The sequence below is a fragment of the Bos grunniens genome, chromosome 1 (assembly GCF_055505025.1).
Source record: "Bos grunniens cultivar Pamir isolate PY7600 chromosome 1, Bosgru_T2T1.0, whole genome shotgun sequence".
In the NCBI taxonomy this organism is placed as follows: domain Eukaryota; kingdom Metazoa; phylum Chordata; class Mammalia; order Artiodactyla; family Bovidae; genus Bos; species Bos grunniens.
The window spans coordinates 87781740-87809019 of record NC_141165.1 but is presented as its reverse complement, the minus strand read 5'-3'; the positions used below and the strand labels follow the sequence as shown (position 1 = coordinate 87809019).

Here is a 27280-nt window from a genome sequence, read left to right as displayed (position 1 = left end):
CTGGGCAGTTGCTGAGACTTCAGGAAAGAAAGCTTCTCTAAGGTCAGGCTTAATTTTACATAATTCTGGGAATTGTAGGTGTAATAGAGGAAGTAATATACCCAAACTTCTTTGCCCAAAACACCCTACAGTATTCTTCTTCTTTGTTTTTGAAGAGCATCTGGGGTGGCAGTTGTGAAAAAAATTCAAAATTACAAAAAAGAAAACACAGCAACCAATTCCTACTTTTAAATGGTCATGATTTCTAAGTCCTTTCCCCTGAACCGTCACCCCAAGATATCACTCAGTAGCCATGAGCAGGCCAGTAAGCTTGACGCTGACTCTTAGCTGAGGCCTTTACCACCCACTCGACAAGTCCACGGAGACATGAATAGTGTGAACTAGGTTCTCTTCCAAACAAACCACTGTCATTTTCTAAGAATAATCTCCTCCTAACACATTCTTCTTTCTACATAGCACAACAGTGACCTCTGAGGTGAAATTCCAGAAATTCAGAGATCAAAAAGGAATGCTGACCTCCCATAGTCATTTGTAGGCTTTCAAACCTACAATACCTAAAAATATTCATGTAAATTGGATAAGGTCAAAGACACTCAGCGACACACCAGTTGCAGCTCCAGAATCTGAAGGCAGCTTCCACACAGACTCTATTTCCACTTAACCTCTACTTGCCCTCAGGACTAGGATCAGTGCAGGTGTATTGTGACCTGAGTCACCAAGCTGCTGCCTCAGCCTGAAAGGGAGGCAGAGAGTGGCCCCACCCCACTACAGCTTCACACAGGACATTCAGTTCAGCTTCCAAGCAGATGGCAGGGAACTGCCCCTCTCCACACCACTCTCCCTGCCAGCCCCCTCCCTGCTGGTTTCCATGACCCCTGCGCCTGTCATCATCATTTCTTCAGCATCCAGGGTTTAGCATCCTGGTTTAGCATCCAGGTCATTCTTGGGCTGACTGGAACAGACTGGCAGTGCTTATATTGTCGTAAAACAGATTCTTGGGCACTTCCCTGGTAGACCAGTGGTTGAGGATCTGCCTGCTGATGCAGGAAATACAGGCTCAATTTCCAGTCCAGGGAGGTTCCACACGCTGTGGGGCAGCTAAGTCCGCGCACCACAACTCCTACGCCTGTTCTCTAGAGCTCAGGAGCCGTAGCCACTCAGTGTGCTGCGGCTACTGAAGCTGGCATATCTGGAGCCCATGCTCAGCAACAAGAGAAGCTGCCGCAACGAGAAGCCTGCGCACCGCAGCTAGAGAGCAACCTCCACTTGCCAGAAGTAGAGAAAGCCACGTGCAGCAACAAAGACCCAGTACTGCCGAAAACAATATAAATAAATACAAATTTCCAGAGTCTTGAGGCTTCCAAAGGTGAGCAAGCATTGGCACTGGAAGCATAGAGGAGGAGGAAAGAAACTGGGGCACTCATGAAATCTTACCTTCCCTGAAAGGCTTTCTACTGTTTCTCAGGAGAGTATGTTCTTCCCTCTCCTTGGGTATTTGAACATTGAAGTCCCACAGAAATACTGCAGGGTCACTACTCTGCTTCTGTACTTGGTCTCTGCACTTTCACCAATACAGTCATGTCAACTACCCCTGACTTGAGATGGAAGAATGCAAGTTCTGGGCCTTGAGTTTGTGTGTGAGTCAGTACTGATGCTAATGTGTCTTAGATTGTAAACTCACTAAAAGTAACTCTCTTGACTTAGATCTCTCAGCACCCAGATTCTAAAGAAAGCCTCTGTTCTCGATTCATGAGGATAAGAAGAGAAGATGGGGCCAGAGGAAGCTTCTGATGAGCTGAGGCAGAGGGGCTGGGTGGTGGAGGGCAGTGAGGAGCAGTCTGAGTTTCCTTGAGGTTCTCAAATGTCAGGTATTCACACCACAATTCACCCAAGCCCATGAAGCATCTTTAGCACCTCCCAGACCATGCATCTGCCCTCATCCTGGCCCCAGGTTGGCACAGACCTGTAGGAGGGGATCAGAAGGGATCTCATCCATCTTAAAAGGCTGAAGTTGGAGGCTAAACCTGCAAGGAAGACATAGACATAAAACTTTATGAAGACTCTAGGAAGCATCTACAATCCCAGGTTTTAATGGGGTAAATATACCCCATTAAATATATGGGCTATAATATATGAGGTAAATATATCCCCTGATACAAAGAAGAGCACAGTTTTCCCCTCTTTTGTAGTCTAATCAAACTACTTTCATTATAATACTCTCTGACAGTAACAAGCTAAGGACTTCATACTTATAAGTAGTTTCCAAAAGTTTATTTCTAAACTCCAAAATCCCAAGAAAGAAAATGAATGTGTTAGAGAGAAAGAAGCAGATGATTTGTTAATTTCAGTCTTACTACTACTGCTACTAAGTCGCTTCAGTCATGTCCGACTCTGTGCGACCCCATAGACGGCAGCCCACAAGGCTCCCCCGTCCCTGGGATTCTCCAGGCAAGAACACTGGAGTGGGTTGCCATTGCCTTCTCCAATGCAGGAAAGTGAAAAGTGAAAGTGAAGTCACTGAGTCTTGTCCGACTCAGCGACCCCATGGACTGCAGCCTACCAGGCTCCTCTGCTCATGGGATTTTCCAGGCAAGAGTACTAGAGTGGGGTGCCATTGCCTTCTCCGAATTTCAGTCTTAGGAATTATTAATTTTTTTAAATTTTGATAATTTTATTTTTAGACTCAAACTGATATGTGTTAAATATATGCTGTAAAATCCGCCACTAGACCATACCCTCCATGAGGACAAGAAACACATCTTTTTCACCCAGGAAGACTCACAGTACAACAGTCACAGCATCTGGCCCTTAGGAAGTTTTCTACAGGTGCTAAGTGACTCAAATAGCTCCCCATGTAGAAATGTTAGAGCTGAAGTTCAAGATGAGATTGTTGTTGATACTGACCAAATAGCCTGCCATCAGATACACTGTTTAGAATAGGGTTTATCAAATTTTTTTAAAGTTTTTTTTTAATCCATTTCTCCTTTTGGGTGATCACACAAAATGAATTATATATAACTTTAGGAAACCGAATGAAATGTAATTTTATAAAATACTTTTCCAAATTACACATTTACACATATTCCCTCCACCAGATATATTATTCAGACATAAAAAAGAACAAAATAATGCCATTTGCAGCAACATGGATAGACACAGAGAGTGTCATACTCAATGAAGTAAGTCAGACAGAGAAGGAGAAATATCCTATGACATCCCTTAAGTGTGGAATCTAAAAAGAAATGATACAAATGAACTTACTTACAAAACAGAAACAGACTCACTGACTTTGAGAATGAGCTTATGGTTGCGGGTGGGAAGGATGGGAAGACGGGACAGTTAGAGAGTCTGGGATGGGCACGTACATACTACTATATTTAAAACAGATACCCAACAAGGATCTACTGTATAGCATAGGGAACTCTGTTCTGTGGCAGCCTGGAAAGGAGGGGTTTGGGAGGCGGATGGATACATGTATATATATAGCTGAATGCCTCCGCTGTTCACCTGAAACTATCACAACATTGTTTGTTAAATGGCTCTACTACTACTACTACTACTAAGTCACTTCAGTCGTGTCCGACTCTGTTCGACCCTGTAGATGGTAGCCCACCAGGCTCCCCCGTCCCTGGGATTCTCCAGGCAAGAATACTGGAGTGGGTTGCCATTTCCTTCTCCAATGCATGAAAGTGAAAAGTGAAAGTGAAGTCACTCAGTCATGTCCGACTCTTAGCGACCCCATGGACTGCAGCCTACCAGGCTCCTCCATCCATGGGATTCTCCAGGCAAGAGTACTGGAGTGGGGTGCCATTGCCTTCTCTGGTTAAATGGCTATACCCCAATACAAAACAAAAAGTTTTTTTTAAAAAAGGAGTCTTAGGCAAAGCTTATAAATGCTAAAAAATGTGCCTATAACAGTAAAATGAAAATATTACATAAGTAAATGAGATAAATGACAGAGGATGGGATGGTTGGATGGCATCACTGACTCAATGGACATGAGTTTGGGTAAACTCCGGGAGTTGGTGATGGACAGGGAGACCTGGAGCGCTGTGGTCCATGGGGTCGCAAACAGTCGGACACGACTGAGCAACTGAACTGAAGTGAGATAATGTAAAATTCTCAACACGATAACTGGTATTACATATTTTTAAAATCTCACAAAATGAATTATATATAACTTTAGGAAACCAAATGAAATGTAATTTTATAAAATGCTTTTCCAAATTACATATATTCACTCCACCAGATATATATATATGGTTGAAAATTTATTAGATCATGTTCAATATATGATCAGGAAGTAAGCATTATTTTAAGAGGTTACATTAGAGTCTTGGCTAATATCAACAGTATGCAGCTGATGAGACATATTTATTGAATCTCATTTAGCGTTCTTATAGTTAGGGGGAGGAAAAATTTTAAATTTGCATTAATAATCTGCAATTGCAAAGAGAAAGTCCCTAATATATTTTGACATTGTCAGAAGGAAGAAAATAAACATTAATTGGTCTTACTTATATATGACCATTTTAATTCTAAATTATCTACATTTTAGATGTAGGTTTGCCTGAAATTTGATTTCATACTTTCCTGTTAACAAATTTCTGTGAAATATTTAAATTTCTTGGATTTAACTAACTTCTAAGAAATTCAGGAGCAATCACTGATGTAATTACAATGTTAATTAAAATATATCTATCCATTAAATTCGGCTTCCTGAGTGGCGCTAGTGGTAAAGAACCCACCTGCCACTGCAGGAGATTTAAGGGGCCACGGTTCAATCCCTGAGTTAGGAAGACCCCCTGGAGAAGGAAATGTCAACCCACTACAGTATTCTTGCCTGGAGAATCCCATGGACAGGGAAGCCTGGTAGGCTACAGTCCTTGGGGTTACGGACAATTGGACATGACTGAAGCAATATATAAGGAAGCTGATATAAGGACATTTAGCATGTCTGTTTTCTAAAACATTATTTTTAATGTACACATGATTCAAGTGTTTGAAGTGCATTTCTTTAAAAAATATATGTCAAACTACTCTAATTTCAAAGAATTTCTTTTTCAGTTGGCCTGGATTGTTATGGTCCATCTGATTTAGTTAGGACTTAAAACTACATTATTTATTTTAAAAATTGAGACATTAGAATTTTGATGAAAAGGTCTCTAGAATGTATCTTCCAAACAGCTTTATTATTGAGGAATAAATAACACACAATAAACAAAGTATTGAGAATATTTTCTTCCTTTCTTTATTCTTTTTACTCTGGCACTTGGGGGTCTTGACTCCTAGAAAGAACAAACAACTCCCCTATGAGCACACTTTTGATATATGGTGGTGGTTTAGTTGCTAAGTCATATCTGACTCTTGCAACTCCATGTACTGTAGCCCGCCCAGCCTCCTCTGTCCATGGGATTTCCCAGGCAAGAGAACTAGAGTGGGTTGCCATTTCCTTCTCCAGGGGATCTTCCCCACCCAGGGATTGAACCTACATCTCCTGCATTGGCAGGAAGTTTCTTTACCACTGAGCCACCATTACTTTGCCAACAAAGGTCTGTCTAGTCAAGGCTATGGTTTTTCCCGCAGTCATGTTTGGATGTGAGAGTTGGTCTGAAAGACAGCTGAGAACTGAAGAATTGATGCTTTTGAACTGTGGTCTTGGAGAAGACTCTTGAGAGTCCCTTGGACTGCAAGAACATCCAACCAGTCCATCCTAAAGGAGATCAGTCCTGGGTGTTCATTGGAAGGACTGATGCTCAAGCTGAAAACTCCAATACTTTGGCTACCTCATGCGAAGAGTTGACTCATTGGAAAAGACCCTGATGCTGGGAGGGATTGGGGGCAGGAGGAGAAGGGGACGACAGAGGATGAGATGGCTGGATAGCATCACTGACCAACTCCGGGAGTTGGTGATGGACAGGGAGGTCTGGTGTGCTGTAGTCCATGGGGTCACAAAGAGTCAGACACGACTGAGTGACTGAACTGAACTGAGCCACCAGGGAAGCCCCACCTTTGATACCCAAACCAATTAATCCAGAGCCCACACTCCCAACCACTTATTTTATCAAGCTCTTATACATCAAGCCAATATCCCCCCGCCTTAACTCACCCCAGGGCCAAATACTAGACAACTGGAGATGACCCCTACAGCCCCGAGCCCCTGCAGTTATTCAAACTATCCAATCCTAAACTTACTCAACTACGTACCTGCCTCGCCCATTCTTTCCCACTAAAACTCCCCTAAGAGCACACTTTTGATATCTAGTGGTAATTAGGGGCCATGCTCTCCCCTTGACCTCTTTTGCCTCATGACCAACTCTGGTCCTTCCCCTGTGGCCCTACATGGCCCTTCTGTTCCTAGGGGTCATGAGTATAAACTTGTTTCTTCATTTCTGTGTCTGTATCTTATTCTACCTGATTAAAACAAGTTCCAGGTACATGGTAGCTCAGATAGTAAAGCGTCTGTCTACAGTGCGGGAGACACGGGTTTGATCCCTGGGTTGAGAAGATCCCCTGGAGAAGGAAATGGCAATCCACTCCAGGACTATTGCCTGGAAAATCCCATGGATAGAGGAGCCTGGTAGGGTACACTCCATGGGGTTGCAAAGAGTCGGACACGACTGAGCGACTTCACTTTCACTTTCAGGTACATTTTTAGAATAAACTACGTGTATTTAAGAATAAGATTGATTCTTTGTAGCCAGAGATGGAGAAGATATATACAGTCAGCAAAAACATGACCAGGAACTGACTGTGGCTCAGATATGAACTCCTTATTGAAACAGACTTAAACTGAAGAAAGTACGGAAAACCACTAGGCCATTCAGGTATGACCTAAATCAAATCCCTTATGATTCTATTTCCAGGGCCTAGATCTGATAGATAGAGTGCCTGATGAACTATGGAATGAGGTTCATGACATTGTACAGGAGACAGGGATCAAGACCATTCCCATAGAAAAGAAATGCAAAAAAGCAAAATGGCTGTCTGGAGAGGCCTCACAAATAGCTGTGAAAAGAAGAAAAGTGAAAAGCAAAGAAGAAAAGGAAAGATATAAGCATCTGAATGCAGAGTTCCAAAGAATAGCAAGAAGAGATAAGAAAGCCTTCCTCAGCGATCAGTGCAAAGAAATAGAGGAAAACAACAGAATGGGAAAGACTAGAGACCTCTTCAAGAAAATTAGAGATACCAAGGGATTTTTCATGCAAAGATGGGCTCGATAAAGGACAGAAATGGTACGGACCTAACAGAAGCAGAAGATATTTAGAAGAGGTGGCAAGAATACACAGAAGAACTGTACAAAAAAGATCTTCATGACCAAGATAATCACAATGGTGTGATCACTCACCTAGAGCCAGATATCCTGAAATGTGAAGTCAAGTGGGCCTTAGAAAGCATCATTACGAACAAAGCTAGTGGAGGTGATGGCATTCCATTGAGCTATTTCAAATCCTGAAAGATGATGCTATGAAAGTGCTGCACTCAATATGCCAGCAAATTTGGAAAACTCAGCAGTGGCCACAGGACTGGAAAAGGTCAGTTTTCATTCCAATCCCAAAAAAAGGCAATGCCAAAGAATGCTCAAACTACTACACAATTGCACTCATCTCACACGCTAGTAAAGTAATGCTCAAAATTCTCCAAGCTAGGCTTCAGCAATACATGAACTGTGAACTTCCTGATGTTCAAGCTGGTTTTAGAAAAGGCAGAGGAACCAGAGATCAAATTGCCAACATCTGCTGGATCATCGAAAAAGCAAGAGAGTTTCAGAAAAACATCTATTTCTGCTTTATTGACTATGCCAAAGCCTTTGACTGTGTGGATCACAATAAACTGTGGAAAATTCTGAGAGATGGGAATACCAGACCACCTGACCTGCCTCTTGAGAAATCTGTATGCAGGTCAGGAAGCAACAGTTAGAACTGGACATGGAACAACAGACTGGTTCCAAATAGGAAAAGGAGTACGTCAAGGCTGTATATTGTCACTCTGCTTATTTAATTTATATGCAGAGTACATCATGCGAAACGCTGGACTGGAAGAAACACAAACTGGAATCAAGATTGCCAGGAGAAATATCAATAACCTCAGATATGCAGATGATACCACCCTTATGGCAGAAAGTGAAGAGGAAGTAAAAAGCCTCTTGATGAAAGTGAAGGAGAAGAGTGAAAAAGTTGGCTTAAAGCTCAATATTCAGAAAACGAAGATCATGGCATCCGGTCCCATCACTTCATGGGAAACAAATGGGGAAACAGTGGAAACAGTGTCAGACTTTATTTTTGGGGGCTCCAAAATCACTGCAGTTGGTGACTGCAGCCATGAAATTAAAAGACACTTACTCCTTGGAAGGAAAGTAATGACCAACCTAGATAGCATATTGAAAAGCAGAGACATTACTTTGCCAACAAAGGTTCCTCTAGTCAAGGCTATGGTTTTTCTAGTGGTCATGTATGGATGTGAGAGTTGGACTGTGAAGAAGGCTGAGCACCAAAGAATTGATGCTTTTGAACTGTGGTGTTGGAGAAGACTCTTGAGAGTCCCTTGGACTGCAAGGAGATCCAACCAGTCCATTCTGAAGGAGATCAGCCCTGGTATTCTTTGGAAGGAATGATGCTAAAGCTGAAACTCCAGTACTTTGGCCACCTCATGCGAAGAGTTGACTCATTGGAAAAGACCCTGATGCTGGGAGGGATTGGGGGCAGGAGGAGAAGGGGACGACAGAGGATGAGATGGCTGGATGGCATCACTGACTCGATGGACGTGAGTTTGAGTGAACTCCAGGAGTTGGTGATGGACAGGGAGACCTGGCGTGCTGCAATTCATGGGATCGCAAAGAGTCGGACACGACTGAGCGGCTGAACTGAACTGAACTGAACTATGATTCTACTGTGGAAGTGACAAATAGATTCAAGGGATTAGATGTGATAGAAAGGGTGCCTGAAAAACTATGGATGGAAGTGCATAACACTGTGCAGGAGGCAGTGACCAAAACCATCCCCTAGGAAAGGAAATCCCAAAAGGCAAAATGGTTGTCTGAGAAAGCCTTAAAAATATCTGAGAAAAGAAGAGAAGCAAAAGGCAAAGGAGGAAAGGAAAGATATACCCATCTGAATGCAGAGTTCTAAAGAATATCAAAGAGAGATAAAAACGCCTTCCTAAGTGAACAATGCAGGGAAATAGAAGAAAACAATAGAATGGAAAGACTAGAGATCTCTTCAAGAAAATTAGAGATACCAAGGGAACATTTCATGCAAAGATGGGCACAATAAGGAACAGAAACAGTATGGACCTAAGAGAAGTAAAAGATAAGAAGAAGCAGTGATAAGAATACATAGAAGAACTACACAAAAAAAGGTGTTACTGACCCAGATAACCATGATGGTGTGATCACTCGCCTAGAGCCAGACATCTTGGAGTGTGAAGTCAAGTGGGCCTCAGGAAGCACTACAAACAAAGCTAATGGAGGTGATGGAATTCCAGCTGAGCTATTTCAAATCCTAAAAGATGATACTGTTAAAGTATTGCACTTAATACGCCAGCAAATTTGGAAAACTCAGCAGTGGCCATAGGACTGGAAAAGATTAGTTTTTCATTCCAATCCCAAAGAAGGGCAACACTAAAGAATGTTCAAACTACCACACAATTGTACTCATTTTACATGCTAGTAAGATTATGCTCAAAGCCCTTCAAGCTAGGCTTCAAAAGTACACAAGCCAAGAACTTCCAGATGTACAAGCTAGATTTAGAAAAGGCAGAGGAACCAGAGATCAAATTGCCAACATCCGTTGGATCATAGAAAAAGCAAGAGAATTCCAGAAAAATATCTACTTTTGCTTCATTGACTACACTAAAGCCTTTGATTGTGTGGATCACAGCAAATTGTGGAAAATTCTGAAAGAGATGGGAATACAGACCCCCTTATCTGCCTCCTGAGAAACCTGAATGCAGGTCAAGAAGCAACAGTTAGAACCGGACATGGAACAACAGACTGGTTCAAAACTGGAAAAGGAGTACGTCAAGGCTGTATATTGTCACCTTGCTTATTTAACTTATGATGCAGAGTACATCATGCAAAATGCCAGGCTGGATAAAGCAAGCACAAGCTGGAATCAAGATTGCCAGGAGAAATATCAATAAACTCAGATATGTAGATGATACCACCCTAATAGCAGAAAGCCAAGAGGAACTAAAGAGCCTCTTGATAAAGGTGGAAAAGAGTGAAAAAGTGAGAGTGGAAAAGTTGGCTTAAAACTCAACATTCAAACAACAAAGATCATGGCATCTGGTCCCATCACTTCATGGCAAACAGATGGGGAAACAATGGAAACAGTGACAGACTTTATTTTCTCGGGCTCCAAAATCACTATGGAGTGACTGCAGCCATGAAATTAAAAGACGCTTGTTCCTTGGAAGAAGAGCTATGACAAACCTAGACAGTGTATTAAAAAGCAGAGACACTATTCTGTCAACAAAGGTCCATATGGTCAAAACTATGGTTATTCCAGTAGTCATGTACATAGATGTGAGAGCCAGACAGTAAGTGCCTAAGAATTGATGCCTTAGAACTGTGGTGCTGGAGAAGACTCTTGAGAGTCCCTTGGACAGCAAGGAGATCAAATTAGTCAATCCTAAAGGAAATCAACCCTCAATATTCATTGGAAGGATTGATGCTGAAGCAGAAGCTCCAACACTTTGGCCACCTAAGGCAAAGAGCTGACTCACTGGAAAAGACTCTGATGCTGGGAAAGATTGAAGGCAGGAAGATAAGGGGACAAAAGAGGATGAGATGGTTTGATGGCATCACCAACTCAGTGGACATGAGTTTGTGCAAACTTCAGGAAATAATGAAGGACAGGGAAGCCGGGCGTGCTGTAGTCGATGGGGACGCAGAGTCGGACACAGCTGAGCGACTGAACAACAACGATATGCATTTGTAGTGTACCATTTGGTGTTAATGCATGTATATATTGTGAAAGCACCACTAAAAGCAGGATCCTGAACGTATCTATCACCTCCAAGTCCCCTCAAGCCACTTCCTAAGACCTCCCTCCCTCATATCCACACCTCCACCCCATCCAAAGGCAACCACTGATAATGCTGTCATTATAGGCTAGTTTGCATTTTTTAAAAATCATTCTTAAATGGGAAACAGTGGTTACTGATTTGAGACATTTTTCTTTTCTAATATAAACATTTGATGGAGTAAACTTCCCTCTGAGCACTGAACTAGCTGCAGCCCACAATTTTGATGTTATATTTTCATTTTCATTCAGTTAAAAATCCTTTAAAATTTTACTTATTTCTTCTTTGAACCATGAGTTAATTAGTTTCTTTAGTATATTTAGTGCTCTTTAGTATTCTTAGTCATTTAGTGTTATTCAGTGTTCTTTAGTTTCTAAATATTTGGGGATTTTCCAGACATCTTTCTGGTATTTATTTCTAATTCACTTCCTCTTTGTTCTTGTATTGACTTAAATACTTTAAATTTACTGAGACTTTAAAAAAATGTCCTAAAATACAGTTTATTCTGGTAAATGTTTCATTCTTTTCACTTGAAAAGAATATATATCCTGCTGTTGTTATATAGAATATTCTACACTATCAATTTGGCCACATTTGTTGATAATGTTAGTCAAGTCTTCTAAAGCCCTACTGATTTTTTTCCTACTTGTTTTATCAAGTATTGAGATAGAGGTGTTGAAATCTGAATATAATTGAGAACTTTTCTACTTATTATTGCAGATGTATCAGGCTTTGTTTTCTGTATTTCAAAGCTCTGTTTTTAAGTGCATCAATAATAAGATTTATTATGTCCTCTTGGTTAATTTTCCCTTTGTCTTTATGACCCTCTTTATCCCTGGTAATATTCTTTTCTCTGAAATCTACTTTGTCTTCTGTTAATATAGTCACTCCAGCTTTGTCTGATTTATCACGATATAGCTTGTCCCATTCTTTTACTTGTAACTTATTTGCTTCTCTACGTTGAAAGTAGGTTTTTTGTAGAGAGCAACAACTAGATCATGCTTTTTATTCAATCTGATAATCTCAATTCAAACTGAGAACTGACAAATTCAATCTGACAATGGTTTAGACCATTTAATCAGGAGTGTTTAGACCATTTAAAATTAGTGTGGCTATCGATATGGCTAGGTTTACATAAACCACCTTGCTATTTGTTTTTGGTCTATTATCTTTTTCTCTTTTTTCTGATTTGAGTGTTCCATTTTATATTCTTTATTGGCTGATTAGCTGTAAGTCTTTGTTGTGTTATAGGCATAACTCATTTTATTGCACTACATTTACTGTGCTTCTGAGTCCTGCATCTTTTACATGTTGAAGGTTTGTGGCAACCATGCATCAAGCAAGTCTACCAGGGCCATTTCCCCCACAGTACTGGCTCACTTTCTGAGTCACATTATGGTAATTGTTATAATATTTCAAACCTTTTCACTATTATTAATATTACATTTCTTATGGTGATTTGTGATCAGTGATCTTTGATGTTACTACTGTGACTTGAAGGCTTAGACGATGGTTAGCATTTTTTAGCAATAAAGTATTTTAATAGTAAGATATGTACAATGTTTTTTAGACATAATGCACACACTTAACAGACTGCTGTATAGTATAAATATGACTTTTGTATGCACTAGGGAACAAAAAAAAGTGTGTGACTTGCGTTATTGTGATATTCATTTTAGTGCAGTGATCTAGAACTGAACTCACAATATTTTCAAGGTATACTTGTCTTTTAGTAGTTGCTTAGGGTTTGTAATACACCTTTGTAACTTACCACAGTCTATCTTTAAGTGATATTCTAGTACTTCACATACAGGATAAGAAACTTTCAACAGTCTATTCCTATTTCTTCCCTCCTGGCTCTTAGGCTATTGTTGCCATCCATTTTACTTCTACGTGTCTTATAAACCTCACAATTTATTATTATTTTTCATTTGTTATCATTTATGCACATGCCATATTTTTTTCTCCTAGACTGTCAGCTTGAAAGTGGGATTTGTATCTGAGTCAGTGTTGGCATTTAATAGGTGTTCAAAACCTGTGCTTTTCAATAAATGCTGAAAGAGAAGAAAGGAGGTGGTGGCAGAATGGCTGTATTGCTCACCAAGGTGAAGTCCAGGATTTGTCCGACCAATGTAGAAATATACAATGGCAGCAACACCTATGTTAACCAGGGTATAGACCCACTGGATAACAAACATGATGAGAAGGGACCCAACAGCCTGTGGAAAGAGAAGGAAGAGCAAGTCAGCTCATGGCTGAAACATGCACTAAGCAAGCCACAAGACAAGGGCCTTAAGCGGAGGAATTCCCTGTGCTCCAGTGGTTAGGACTCCACGCTTCTACTGCAGGGAACCAGGGCTTGCTTCCTGGTCTGGGAACTAAGATTCCGCAAGCCACGTGGTGTGGTCCCCTCAAAAAACAAACAAAAACCCTTGATAAGACTAGGACCTTTAGAAACAATGGTCCTCTCATCAACTTATGAATCCTATAGAAGTCTGAATAACTGAAGTTTACTTGTAATGCAAAAACCTCTTTACAGAAGATATTTGAGAAGATGTCCTGCTGAAAGTACCTTCTAATCAAAACAATCAATAAATAGATATTCTATTCTAGCTCCTTGTCCTACTCCTCTCTAAGAGAAGCAAATTAAATTATGCTAATATGGTATACCTGGAAATTCAGTGATCCAGAATTTATCAGAGATGATTATTTAAAAAGTAAACCATTGATTAAAATAAATGGTTCATTAAATGTAATCTTGCCATGTGTAGCCTCATCTAAATTCTAATATATCAGGCAATTAAAACACATTTCTCCTAATAAAGACTTTCCTCTGTCCTCCCCTCAACCCCCACCCCAAGATCACACATGTATCCACCTGAATTAAGTCTCAAGAACAGTTGAGATCAAAATGAAGGTTCTCACCCCCAACAGGGAGACCCAGGGATTGCATATGTGAGTGTAGAAAGAAGTTGGTCTCCTCTGGATACCTTGTTCCTGTAGTCTGGACTTCAGGAAGAAATCTAAAAAATAAATGAGCCAAAATCCTTGGTTACTATTTTGTTATCAAAGCTTCTAGTGTTTCTATTAGCAAACACCTATGTGCTCCTCTTCTCTAATTTTGTAATTCAGTCTAAAAGACAATGTCCACTCACCTCAACCATTAGTTTCCTGGGCCACACCTGAGGCTTGTCTTTACCAGAAAGTTCACCTCCTAAATCATGATTTCAATAAATCTGCCCTCAGTCCATCACCTCTGTTTTTTTTTTTCTCCTTCACTCTGCTGTCTCCCACCCCAACTATTCATAGCCTGCAGGGGGACCTTCAGTCAACTTGCCCTAATATGTTTTTGCTTCCTACCACCTACTTTCTCTTTTCATTACCCTCTTACCTAGCTTAGAGTCCATGCCCAAGACTATTAGCAAGCACTCCCTTGGACAGATCATCTACCTTCTCATTTCAGCATCACTCACAAGTCTTATACCTTAAGTTAACTCATTCTCCTATGCTCTGATGTAATAAATTTACAACCTGTCCTCTCAAAAGAGAGCTTTCATATCCTTTCATCAGCAAGTCTGCCAACCTGCTTTCACCTGTGCCCTCTCTTCTGCCTTTCCATTGAGGAAGCAGATGAACAGTGCTGGCTCCTACCTAAGGCCCATCCCTATATTTGCGCCCTGCTCATTTCACCTCTGCGTCATCAAGTTTTCCATCTTCTACCAAATCATCCTCATCAAATACAAATACACTGTAATTTCTTCCAACTAAAGAAAGTTTCTGGTCATCCCCTAGCTACTGTCCTATTGTTTTTTTGTCTCCCTTATAGCAAAAGTTCTCAAAAGAATCGCCTATGTGGTTTTTACCTCCTATTGTTTCCTCAACCTACTTTTAGGATAGTACACACCACTCCACTAAAACTACTCTTCCTCAGGCTGTCAGTGACTTGAATCTTTTCAAATTCAATGGTCAACTCCTCATCTCATTTGCCCTTTCTGGTAGCATCTGACACATGTGATCACTTTTTCCTGACTGAAATATATTTGTCTCCTGGTTTCTAAGATGCCTTGGTCTCCTACTTTTCCTCCTATCTCACTGTCCACTACTCAGTCTCCTTCACTGGCTCGTCTCTTCCTTCTGACCCCCAAATACTTCATTCAGTCCTCAGCACTCTTCTTTACTGCAGTTAGGTGTGGTCATGTGACTAAGCTCTCACCAACAGAATGTGAACACAAGTGGTGAGTGCCAGTTCTGCACCAACGCCTTTGAGAGAGTAGGTATACCTCTTCTCTGTGCCTGAAATCTGAATATGGGAACTCAGTCTTGATTTTGTTCACGACGAGGTCCTAGGGGATCAGTTCAGTTCAGTCGCCCAGTCGTGTCTGACTCTTTGCGACACCATGGACCGCAGCACGCCAGGCCTCCCTGTCCATCACCAACTCCCGAAGTTCACCCAAACCTACGTCCATTGAGTCGGTGATGCCATCCAGCCATCTCATCCTCTGTCGTCCCCTTCTCCTCCTGCCCTCAATGTTTCCCAGCATCAGGGTCTTTTCAAATGAGTCAGTTCTTGGCATCAGGTGGCCAAAGTACTGGAGCTTCAGCTTTAGTATCAGCCCTTCCAGTGAATATTCAGGACTGATTTCCTTTAGGATGGACTGGCTGGATAGTGGAATCGTAACAATGGAAGGAGGCTGGGTCCCTGAATAATGCATGGAGGAGAGCCTCCCACTGATTTGGAACACCCCTCCTGGACTATTAGTGCAAGTGAGAAATAAAGTTCCATTGTGTTTGAGCCGCTAAGTTTTTACCTATTTGTTACAGCAGTTTAGCCTCCCTTAATTAATATACCTCCAAGCAGGCTCTAGGTCCTTCTGCTACTTCTATACAATCTGTTCCTCACAAAGCCAGTGATCTTCTTTAAGGCTGGATCTTATCATATCACACCCCTAGCTAGAACTTCCAGGGACCTTCTGTTGTGGTCACCATGGCATGTGTGACTACACAGGACTGACCTCTGCGTTCCTTACTGTGCTCATCTCCTATCCATCTCCCGTGACCCATTCCTCTCCAGTCACTCCTGGGATTCTGCTCTTCTTGCAATTTGCCAATCCAATTCCCATCTCTACCTTTACACATGCCATTTCCTCTACCTGGAACTCTTCCCTCACATCTCTGCCTGGCTCACTACTCTATACACTTCAGTTTTCCACAAAAATATCCTCTTCTTAAAAAGATCTTTTCTGACAAACCTATCTGAAACAGAACCACTATTCCCACCCTAGTTTCTATCCTGTTACCCCACTTTATGATTCATCACATGACATCACTTACTGACATTCCGTATGTGTGTTTGCTTGTTTATTATGTGTCTTTCCTGATAGAAGGCAACATCAATGACAGCAGAGACCTTCTACATCTATTCAGCATGTTCTCCATCCCTAGTCTAGAATAGTGCTTGGAAAGTGGTAAATATCCCATGCATGAGGGTACATGAATGACAAACCCACCCAGGCCCCAGAGAAGTCTGCATCCTCTCAGCATGTCTGCCTTTATCATATACTTCCAACCCACTATACTTACTTTTTACCCCTCCCTATCTTGAAGGCAAAGACTGTCTTTTGTAGCTCTAAATGTCAAATCTAGGCAGTTTGTGCATAGGAAGTGCTCAACAAATGTCTCCTTTTTAATTGTGGATTAAAAGAAACTCTTCCAGAAGACCTAGACGTTTATCCAAAGAAGGCATACAGATGGCCAAGAAGCACATGAAAAAATGCTCACCATCACTAATTATTAGGGAAATGCAAATCAAAACAACAATGATGTTTCACCTCATATGAGACAGTGGCCATCATTAAAAAGTCTACAAATAACAAATGCTGGAGAGGGTGTAGAGAAAAGGAAACCCTCCTACACTGTTGTGGGGATGTAAATCGGTGCAGCCACGATGGAGAAAGGTATGGAGGTTCCTTAAGAATCTAAAAACAGAGCTGCATATGATCCAGCAATCCCACTCCTGGGCATGTATCCAGACAAAACTATAATCTGAAAAGATACATGCACCCCAATGTTCATTGCAGCACTATTTACAATAGCCAGGACACGGGAACAACCTAAATGTCCACTGACGGGTGAGTGGATAAAGAATATGTGGTACATATATACAATGGAATACTACTCAGCCATTAAAAAAGAACGAAATAATGCCATTTGCAGCAACATGGATGGACCTAGAGATCATCATACTAAGTGAAGGAAGTCAGGCAGACAAACACAGGTACCAAACGGCGTCACTGGTGCGTGGACTCTAAATGCGACACCAATGAACCTATCTACAAAACAGAAACAGACTCACAGACATGGTTGCCAAGGACGAGGTCATAAGGATGGACTGCAGACACAAACTGTTACATATAGAATGGATAAACAACAAGGTCCTACTGTCTAGCACAGGGACTATATTCGATATCCTGGGATAAGCCATAATGGAAAAGAATAGGAAAAAGAATATATATATATGTATAAGTGAATCACTTTGCTATACAGAAGTTAATACAACATTATAAATCAACTACAATAAAACAAATTTTGGAAAACTCTGCCAAGGTTTATAATTGATTTGAATTGACAGTGCTATTATTTTTTTTTTTTTTTAAGACGAAGCACTGTTAAGATTGTCTTTGATTACATTGTATACTTTCAACATGCCCAAGGCATGATTCATTTTTTCAATCACAAGCTTAGTGAAATATAGTTGTTCCACTGGTTATTAAGAAGAAACACGACTGGTGAAGAACTTAGATTTTTGCCTAACTGAAACAAAATGTTTGCCAAGTGTTAAACTTACTTTTTCACACTTGATCTTACACCAACTCAATTACACTATACTCAAGGGAGCTATGAGTGTATATGTGTGTTTTCTTGAGGAACTACAGGGACAGTGATAGGAAGGGGTGTGTCTTCTACGCAAGCACAGTGCAGTTTTACACATCAGCAATGCAAGGGAGAATTCAGTCAAGGATGCTCAATGACTCTGAATAGGTATGACAATAAAAGCAGACAATTATTAGAATTCTGAACAGCTATGGTTTCAAAACCCTTCCAAAATGAGTGAAGGATTTTCCCCTCCCTCTTTTCAAGGATTATGCTGAAAGAAATAAGTCTTATAGATTAGTGGCAGAAGGAGACAGTTTTTCATGTTAGAAATAATAGAATAACAACTGGGAAGGCAATTTTATCAAGCTTTAGTCACAAAACGAACAGGTAAGCACTGTGTGCTTAGTCGCTCAGTAGTGTCCAACTGTTTGCAACCCCATGGACTGTAACCCTCTAGGCTCCTCTGTCTACAGGGATTCTCCAGGCAAGAACGCTGGAGGTTGCCATGCCCTCCTCCAGGGGATCTTCCCAACCCAGGGATCAAACCCAGGTCTCCTGCAACTGCCAGGGGATTCTTTACCATCTGAGCCACCAGGGAAACCCTAGAATACTAGAGTGGGTAGCCTATCCCTTCTCCAGGGAAACTTCCTGATCCAGGAATTGAACCAGAGTGTCCTGCATTGCAGGCAGATTCTTTACCAGCTGAGCTACCAGGGAAGCATGTATTAGGCATGTTAAAAATATGAAATATAAGAAACATAATATATAACGTTAAATTGTCTTTTAAAATGTAGCAGTATGTCTAACAAGTTCTGTATTCATAAAACCCATGCAGACATGAAGACTTTAGGCCTGAAGGGGAAAACAATTATGTCAATTTTTTAAACCACAAATTTAAATAATTTTATAGAAATTATTTAAAATCAATATGAAGCCACCTCTGGAAATACACTCCATATTTTCATCAGGATAAACAAACACATAGTTCTGACTAGCACGTACAAAATAAGAATGGGCACTGATATGTCCATAAGTGATCATGTTTCATGCATGTTTCAAGTTCATGTGGTATCTGATCATGTTGATTCTGCAATCTTTTAACCACTTATCAAATACTGCACATTTATTTCTAGGTTGTCATCAGCACCAACAGTGCAGTTATGAGAATCCGGTAAATACTTATGGTTTGCTGTTCAGTTTACGGTTGTTTTCTTGAGATACACTTCCCCCAACTAGATTTACTAAGTCAGAGTGATTAGACAGTTTTATATTTCTTGTTACATCCTAAAAGTTCATTCTCCAGAGAGGATGAACCAGAGGGACTTCCAGCTACTGCAATGTGAAGAGGGCAGTAAATCCTCTCTGTAAGAGATAGGTATACAACTAGATGAAATTATCAGAAACAGTCCCTTGGGGCTCTAGAAATTTACCAAATGGAGACAAACTAAGAAGTGTTTATTTTTCTAAAACTGCTGGAGCTGAGGGTAAGAACAGTGAGAGCTTACAATCTTCCTCCTGGGCTACTCATATTCCCACTCCAGTTTTTAGTCGCACAGAGCTTGCCCCTGTGTCTATGTGGCCGAGGAGGCTTCCCCCTCTGCCAGCAGATCTGTGTGTGGGTTGGGAACCACAGTTGAAGCGGACTGACTTTTCCTAGTCTCTCTCAGGCTGCCCAGATCAGCGGTGTGGGGAGCTACAGTCTTTCTATGGCTCTCTCATTTCTAGAATCTCCCTATTAAATTTCTGGCTGGTACACTGCTCACCCTCACTGGTTCCACTCCCTCAGGCTAGCAAAGCCAAAAATTTCCCCATTCCATTTCTACTTGGCTCACCACATTGAGCTTATAAAGGGACAGGCCACAAATTTGCTCCCTCTGGCAACAAAACTACTGCTTTCCGAAGAAATCATGACCCCAAACCTCCTAAGTTTGATGAAAAAACTAATCAATCAATCCAAAAGGAATGACTCCATTGACCTTGCTTCCAACAATGTTTACGTATAATACCTGATTTCCACTGACCTAAATACTTTTTATTGAAATTTTTGATAGCTTAATAGATATGCAATGATATTTTAATGGTGGTTTAAATTGGATTCATTCAACCCAGGTTTGATCCCTGGATTGGGAAGATTCCCTGGAGAAAGGAATGGCTACCCACTCCAGTATTCTTGCCTGAAAAGTCCCATGGACAGTGGAGCCTGGCAGGCTACAGTCCTTAGGGTTGCAAAGAGTCGAACACAACTGAGCAACTAACATTTTCAGTACCACGGCCTAGTTCATAATAGACACTGACCCAAGCAGCATATACATACTATCCCAAAGAAAGGCAATGCAAAAAATGCTCAAACTACCGCACAATTGCACTCATCTCACACGCTAGTAAAGTAATGCTCAAAATTCTCCTAGCCAGGCTGCAGCAATACGTGAACCGGGAACTTCCTGATGTTTAAGCTGGTCTTAGAAAAGGCAGAGGAACCAGAGATCAAATTGCCAACATCTGCTGGATCATCGAAAAAGCAAGAGAGGTCCAGAAAAACATCTATTTCTGCTATAATGACTATGCCAAAGCCTTTGACTGTGTGGATCACAATCAACTGTGGAAAATTCTGAAAGAGATGGGAATACCAGACCACCTGACCTGCCTCTTGAGAAACCTATATGCAGGTCAGGAAGCAACAGTTAGAACTGGACATGGAACAACAGACTGGTTCCAAATAGGAAAAGGATATGTCAAGACTGTATATTATCACCCTGCTTGTTTAACTTCTATGCAGAGTACATCATGAGAAATGCTGGGCTGGAAGAAGCACAAGCTGGAATCAAGATTGCCTGGAGAAATATCAATAACCTCAGATATGCAGATGATACCACCCTTATGGCAGAAAGTGAAGAGGAACGAAAAAGCCTCTTGATGAATGTGAAAGAGGAGAGTGAAAAAGCTGGCTTAAAGCTCAGCATTCAGAAAACTAAGATCATGGCATCTGGCCCCATCACTTCATGGGAAATAGATGGGGAAACAGTGTCAGACTTCATTTTGGGGGGCTCCAAAATCACTGCAGATGGTGACTGCAGCCATGAAATTAAAAGAAGCTTACTTCTTGGAAGGAAAGTTATGACCAACCTAGATAGCATATTCAAAAGCAGAGACATTACTTTGCCAACAAAGGTCCGTCTAGTCAAGGCTATGGTTTTTCCTGTGGTCATGTATGGATGTGAGAGTTGGACTGTGAAGAAAGCTGAGTGCCAAAGAATTGATGCTTTTGAACTGTGCTATTGGGGAAGACTCTTGAGAGTCCCTTGGACTGCAAGGAGATCCAACCAGTCCATTCTGAAGGAGATCAGTCCTGGGTGTTCTTTGGAAGGAATGATGCTAAAGCTGAAACTTCAGTACTTTGACCACCTCATGCGAAGACTTGACTCATTGGAAAAGACTCTGATGCTGGGAGGGATTGGGGGCAGGAGGAGAAGGGGACGACAGAGGATGATATGGCTGGATGGCATCACCGACTCGATGGACGTGAGTTTGAGTGAACTCCGGGAGTTGGTGATGGACAGGGAGGCCTGGCGTGCTGCGATTCATGGAGTTGCAAAGAGTCTGACACGCCTGAGCAACTGAACTGAACTGAACTGATTGTGGTTTAGAACACAGATTCTACAATGAGATAAACCTGGGTTCAAATTCCAGCTGCCACATATTCTGAGTAAGTGTATAACTTCCCTAAGCCTCACCTTTGCCATCTGGAAAAAGCTAGTAACAGTGCCTAGATCTGAGCTGAGATCATCCGTATTTAAGAGAGTATCTCCACACCAGGCACGTGGGACAGACTCAGTAAATGCTTCCTATTTTTAGCTACTAACAACATTCAACACTTAATCACAAAAGTTAGTTTGTTGAATGGACAGTGAGTGAGTCTGGGCACTGTTTTTTCAAATGTAAATTGCGTGTTCATTTCTTCTGACCTCTCTTTAGTGGAATCTGGATTTTGACCTTCCTGTTTTTAAAAATAATATGCTTTGGGAGGTATGTTTTTATCAGTTGTGTTTGTTGGAATAATTGTTTCCTTCTGTGACACTGCGTTGTGCAAATGTTTTTTATTTCTGTTTAATCAGATCCTTTTTGTCTTTGATGATATCTTCAATAGTCACAAATCTCTTTCTTGGGCAGCTGTTATAAATAAGGAATTTGTGGCTAAATAAGGTATCAAATACAGCCCCAAGTTAATTTTTTGATCCACTTACTCTCAACAATATATATTCACTAGTGATTTGACTCATTATTTTATGGCATCTGGTTTGTCACACATTAGGTTCTTATAGTTTAACTCTTTCTACTCTACCTATCAATGTTTAAAATTTTTAGCCAGTATCTGTACAATTGTTAATCAGTTTATTAGCCTTTACTGAGTGTTTGTCAGTGTCATGTACTGTGTGGGAATATTGTCGATGAAGACAAGGTAGAAAGACATGGTTTGTGACTAAAGGTAGCTCACAGACTAGGGGCAAAGGAATAAAACTAACATTTCTTTTCCTTAGACAGATAGATGAGTAAGCCTGAAGACAAATGTGTAAGCAAATGTATAAAACAATGTGATAAGTGTTCCTACCTTTAGTGTGGCTCAAATGTTATGCTTGCATACGAGAGGAGATCAGGGAATCCTTCTCAGAGTGGGTCTGAAAAGTCAAATGGATTTTAAACTGCAAGTCAGCATTTCAGATGGAAGAGGAGGAGCAATGCAATTGCAGCTGGCAGAATGGCATTGCAAAGGCAGGAAGGAATAAAGAATACGATGTGTTTGGGGCACACATCTGGGTGTGGCTGAACATACGTTATATGGGTTGTCATGAGAAAAGTGCCCAGGAAGGTAGGGTAGGGCAAGACTGCCAAGAACCTTGCAAATCACACCAAGATGGAAGGTATTATATTCCAACGAAGGTTTTTAAGTAAAAGAGACAGGATGAGAATTTTACTCTAGAAAGATCATTCAGAGGACAGTGAAAAGGATAAAGAGGATATGTATGGGAGAATCTGGAGTCTGGAGATGAGCGTGGAGATAAACAAGAATCTGGGTGCCGAATAATGAGGGCCTGCACCAAGGTACAGGCAGCAAGAATGGAGGAGAGGGAGGGGTCAAAAAGAGCTCAGGACATTTCTAAGATGTGGCAACATCACTGATTAAATGTTGCAAAATGACCACACTTCTTTCCTGATAACCCACTAAGAAAACAGAACAGGAACTAAATAGCCATAAACCCACAAACACAAGAAGAATCAGAGAAACAAGATAAAAACAAGTCTTGGAAGGTGGAGAGGTAGCAGAGGAGTAGTAACAAACTGAGCAGAGCCGAGGATGAACTCTAGGGCCCCCAGAGAGGGTGCTGGCAAGGACCAACCCAAGGTACCCTAGTGGACCACACAAAGTTCAGGACCAGGAAGTGGGACGCTGCAGGCGACCGTTCGCAAGACTGTATATGAAACAGCTGGGCATCAAGTTCCTTTCCTCTGTTCATGCAGCTGGGGAATAACTCCTCTTTGCCTGACCCCTCCCCAAGGTGTGTGTGTGTTGGTGGAGGGCAAGGGGGTTCCTCTGAAGGAATCCAACCAGAGAGGGTCTGGACTTGGGACACCAGGCATAACAAAGAGAGAGGGGATGGAGCTAGAAACTGCAGGATTCAATGACGTCTGTATCCCAAGCAGTGGGGTACCTCAACTCCCTTATATCACCTGGCTCTCTGGGGGACTCCCAGGCAAGAGATTAAAGGACTCTTCTCCGGAGGAACTGAAGAGCCACAGAGGAAATCTCTAGCTAATCACACTTGGGGGTCCTCTCATGAAAAAGCCAGCTTCTTGATCACTCTACAATGAGGTGCCCTAACCAATAAGCTCTGTCCAGGACACAGGTCTTCTCAACAGCTTTTCAGGACTCACTTCTAAGGAGAAAAGGAAATCAAAAGATCAACAGATATTTTAGTAAAGCCTCCAATATAAAAGGGAGCATGAGACGAAGCCAAAGAGAAAAGAATCTAAAGATCATAGGGCAGAAAAAGACTTTAAAAGGAGAAAAACTAATATTACCTGGAAAATATTGTACCCATAAAACAAGAATGAGATGATTTTCAAATTTTTTTAAAAGATAAAGACAAATCAGATTACAACCAAGAGCTCTTGGAAATCAAGAACAGGGTAATATGACCAGCTAAAAAGATATTTCCCGGTCTCTGAGAATAGCTGGAAAGGCTAGTGAATCAATCTCAGAGGTAAACAGCCAAGGACAACACTCCAAATTATATGTCAAAGCAGTGTAGAGGGGATATCACTGCTGCAGCGACCAAGGTTCCCACACCGTTGACCCTGAAAAGCCCTGGATGGTGGAGCCAGAAATGTAGTCACCCTGCAGCCAGTATCATGCTTCCAGAGAGTTCCTCAAAGCCCTCATCTCTTCAGGTTTCCAGTTCCAAGTATCTGATTCACTTGGACTCAGCTTATCTGATTCACTGAGGTTTATTCCTGTGCCTGAACTCTGGCTGTAGGAGGGACTGGAAAACTGAGCATCTGACATTTTCAGTTTTAAGTGTGAAAGGCTTGCTCTGCCTCCCACCAACACTCATAGCACTGGAAATTCTTCTAACATAGAGAGGTCGGTAAATGCCAAGTAGGAAAAAAAAAAGACAAAGAGGAATTCCAAGACAACAGCTTTGTAGCAGGCCTAAAGAACTGACAGACGAGGGGATCAGGTAGGAGCCATAGGACAGACAAGAAAAAGCAAATGGACATGATGACTGTCTTAAGAATTTGAGCATTCGGAACTTAACATTGAGAGCCATTTGCCATATTCACCGGAGTACAGAGAGAAAAATGATGACAGAAAAACCAAGCAAATGAAAAAACCATGGCAATTATTAACCCCAGGAAACAGAAGAAGTTGGACAAAAAAGGCAATGTAATCATAGTATAATATATAGCTCATAGTTAAGCAATATTTACTTAATCATGATAATATGAATAGTAGCTACTAAAATTAATTTTTAAAACTGTGATGTAATTACATGGGGGACATTGGGTGAGAAATCAGAGTGGCATAAATGAGCTAGTATTCATTTATCATAATAGTAAATTAAAAAATGATATCTAAAACTGATATATCAAGAAGTAGCAATACAAATATATTATTTAGTAACATGAAGGTTAACACGATTTGGTTGAAAGTGGGATTTTATGGGAGTGGAACTACAGGATGGAGAAGAGGGATGGTGTAGAAGAATAGGACTACTATTTCTGGCTATGTGACTTTTAATTCCACTTGGCTTATTAAACTGTACTTGTTATTTTGACAAAAATGATATGATTAAAGATTTTTAATTATGCTCCTACCATTAAGAACCATCCACCTATCTGGAGGTAAAGAAGGAAAAGAAGGTGTACAAAAGAACCCAAAGCAATTATTTTTGGACATCTCTTCTATGTCCCCTGTCTCCTCCTCTTTACCCACACTTGTCTGCACAGACCTCAGGAAACAGGTTAATGCAGAGGAAGGTACTGGGCTTCAGATACAGAGAGACCGGGGTGTGATATCCAGGCATGCAGAATACCAGCTCTGAGGAGTCTTTGTAATCTCATTGGGATGTGGGGTCTTCAGTGGTAAAATAGGAAGTGCTAACGACAATTATATGACATGCAATCATGTATGCCAAGTACCTAGAATACGGGGCTTCCCAGGTGCTGCAGTGGTAAAAAAAAAAAAAAAATCTGCCTGCCAACAAGAGACACAGGTTTGATCCCTGGGTCAGGAAGATCCCCTGGAGAAGGAAATGGCAACCCACTCCAGTGTTCTTGCCTGGGAAACCCACGGACAGAGGAGCCTCGCAGGCTACACAGTCCATGGGGTCACAAAGAATCAGACACAACTGAGTGAGCACAAGAAGCACCTAAAATATGGAAGACTAAACAATTCTGAGTTCTTCCCTTGGAATTTCTCATGCTCCAGAAGTCTCCCTTGAGCATCTCCCTGTCTCTGTCTGCAGATACGAGGAAGCAAAGAAAAGCTGTCCTCTTTATCACATCTCCTGTCTCTCCATCCCCCTCCTGCCTGGTTTGGGAGATTCATCCTCCAAAGACAAAACAGACTGAGCCCTTGCCAGGCAGTTGGTCACAACACACTTCCACTTCCCTTGAAAGGAGAAACTGGTTTCATTCATGTTAGCTGATTTTTGAGTAAAATGAAATTAATATTTAGTTACTAGTCATGGCTCCCAGCCCTAACATACAAGAGTAGATAGAAATTTATGCTTAAAATTAACACTCTATACCAGATTAGAATTATAAATTCAGCTGATAACTGACCATAATATTTTAAAGTAAATATCAAACGAAATTAACAAGGATTTTAAACCCAACTATAAAATGACCTAAGGATTTGAAAGAGGCTTGTGATAACTCCCAAATTAGGAGGCCCTGGTGTGACTGCAAAGCACCCACCTTCTCTGCTTGGCCTGGGCTGGTTACTTGGCTCAGGGATGAGTTTTGCTCCATAGGCTCCCCTAGGCTGATCCCCTTCACTTCTGGGACTCTGTGCGTTCCCGTGGGGCCCCTGCCCTTCCCAGGAGGCAGTAGGCCATCCATCAGTGTCCCCAGGAGAGAAGGAAGCAGGGGACCTGAGGTCCAAGAGGAAGCTCTCTTGGAGGGTTTGCTTGCTGGCCTTCTTGGTCTTCCCCTTCTGATTCTCTAGGATCCCATGGCTCTCTCCTCCCCTGGGCTGGCTACTCTCAAGCTTCCTGGTTAGCTGGAGGAGCTGATCCATGTCCTTGGTGAATTCTAGCAGAGTGCCCTCAGAGGAGCCCTGGGCAATGCCCTCAGAGCCATAACTGGGAGCCTTCTCCAGAAGCAGGGGCTCAGAGCAGTGGAGAGTACCCAGGCCCTCCCCGGGCACCAGCTCAGGCCTCTCCGAGAGGCTGCAGCCACCCATGGACAGGGAGAAGTAAGAGTAGTCCACTGTGATGTATGTCAGCATGAAGTTGATGGTGACGATGGGGGCCAGGACGTTCACCTGACCCACGAGGACAAAGGCCATGGTCACCAAGCTGGTCAGGCAGATGGCAGCTACAGGCGTTTTATTTGGCCCCTTCTGCAGAAACAAAAGCAACATGCAGGACCATGAAATTTCACTGAAGAAAATCACATTGCATGATAGAAACACAACTCAAATTGGCTCAGTCACTTCTCCCATGTGCTTCCTGGCGTGTTAATAAGTTCATCTACAAGCTTGGGATGATGATGTCCAATCCAGAGTAACTATTAATATGGGACAATACTATAGAACATGAACTTCACAAATAGTTTTCTTTTTGTCTTTCACTGGGTTTTAAAGTCAGCTTTGGAAATCGAA

General features: G+C 41.6%; 1 protein-coding gene across 3 annotated transcripts in view; it reads right to left on the bottom strand.

Annotated features, from left to right (window-relative positions):
- SLC12A8 (solute carrier family 12 member 8) overlaps positions 1-27280 on the bottom strand; it is a 144361-nt gene that overhangs the window by 1685 nt on the left and 115396 nt on the right. For all 3 annotated transcript variants that reach the window (XM_086402061.1, XM_086402042.1, XM_086402052.1), the window contains 4 exons: positions 26374-27019; positions 13951-14048; positions 13127-13244; positions 1964-2024 (listed from right to left, as the gene is read on the bottom strand). In XM_086402061.1, coding sequence (XP_086258187.1) covers positions 1964-2024; positions 13127-13244; positions 13951-14048; positions 26374-27019 — 923 coding nt within the window. The remainder of the gene's footprint in view (positions 1-1963; positions 2025-13126; positions 13245-13950; positions 14049-26373; positions 27020-27280) is intronic.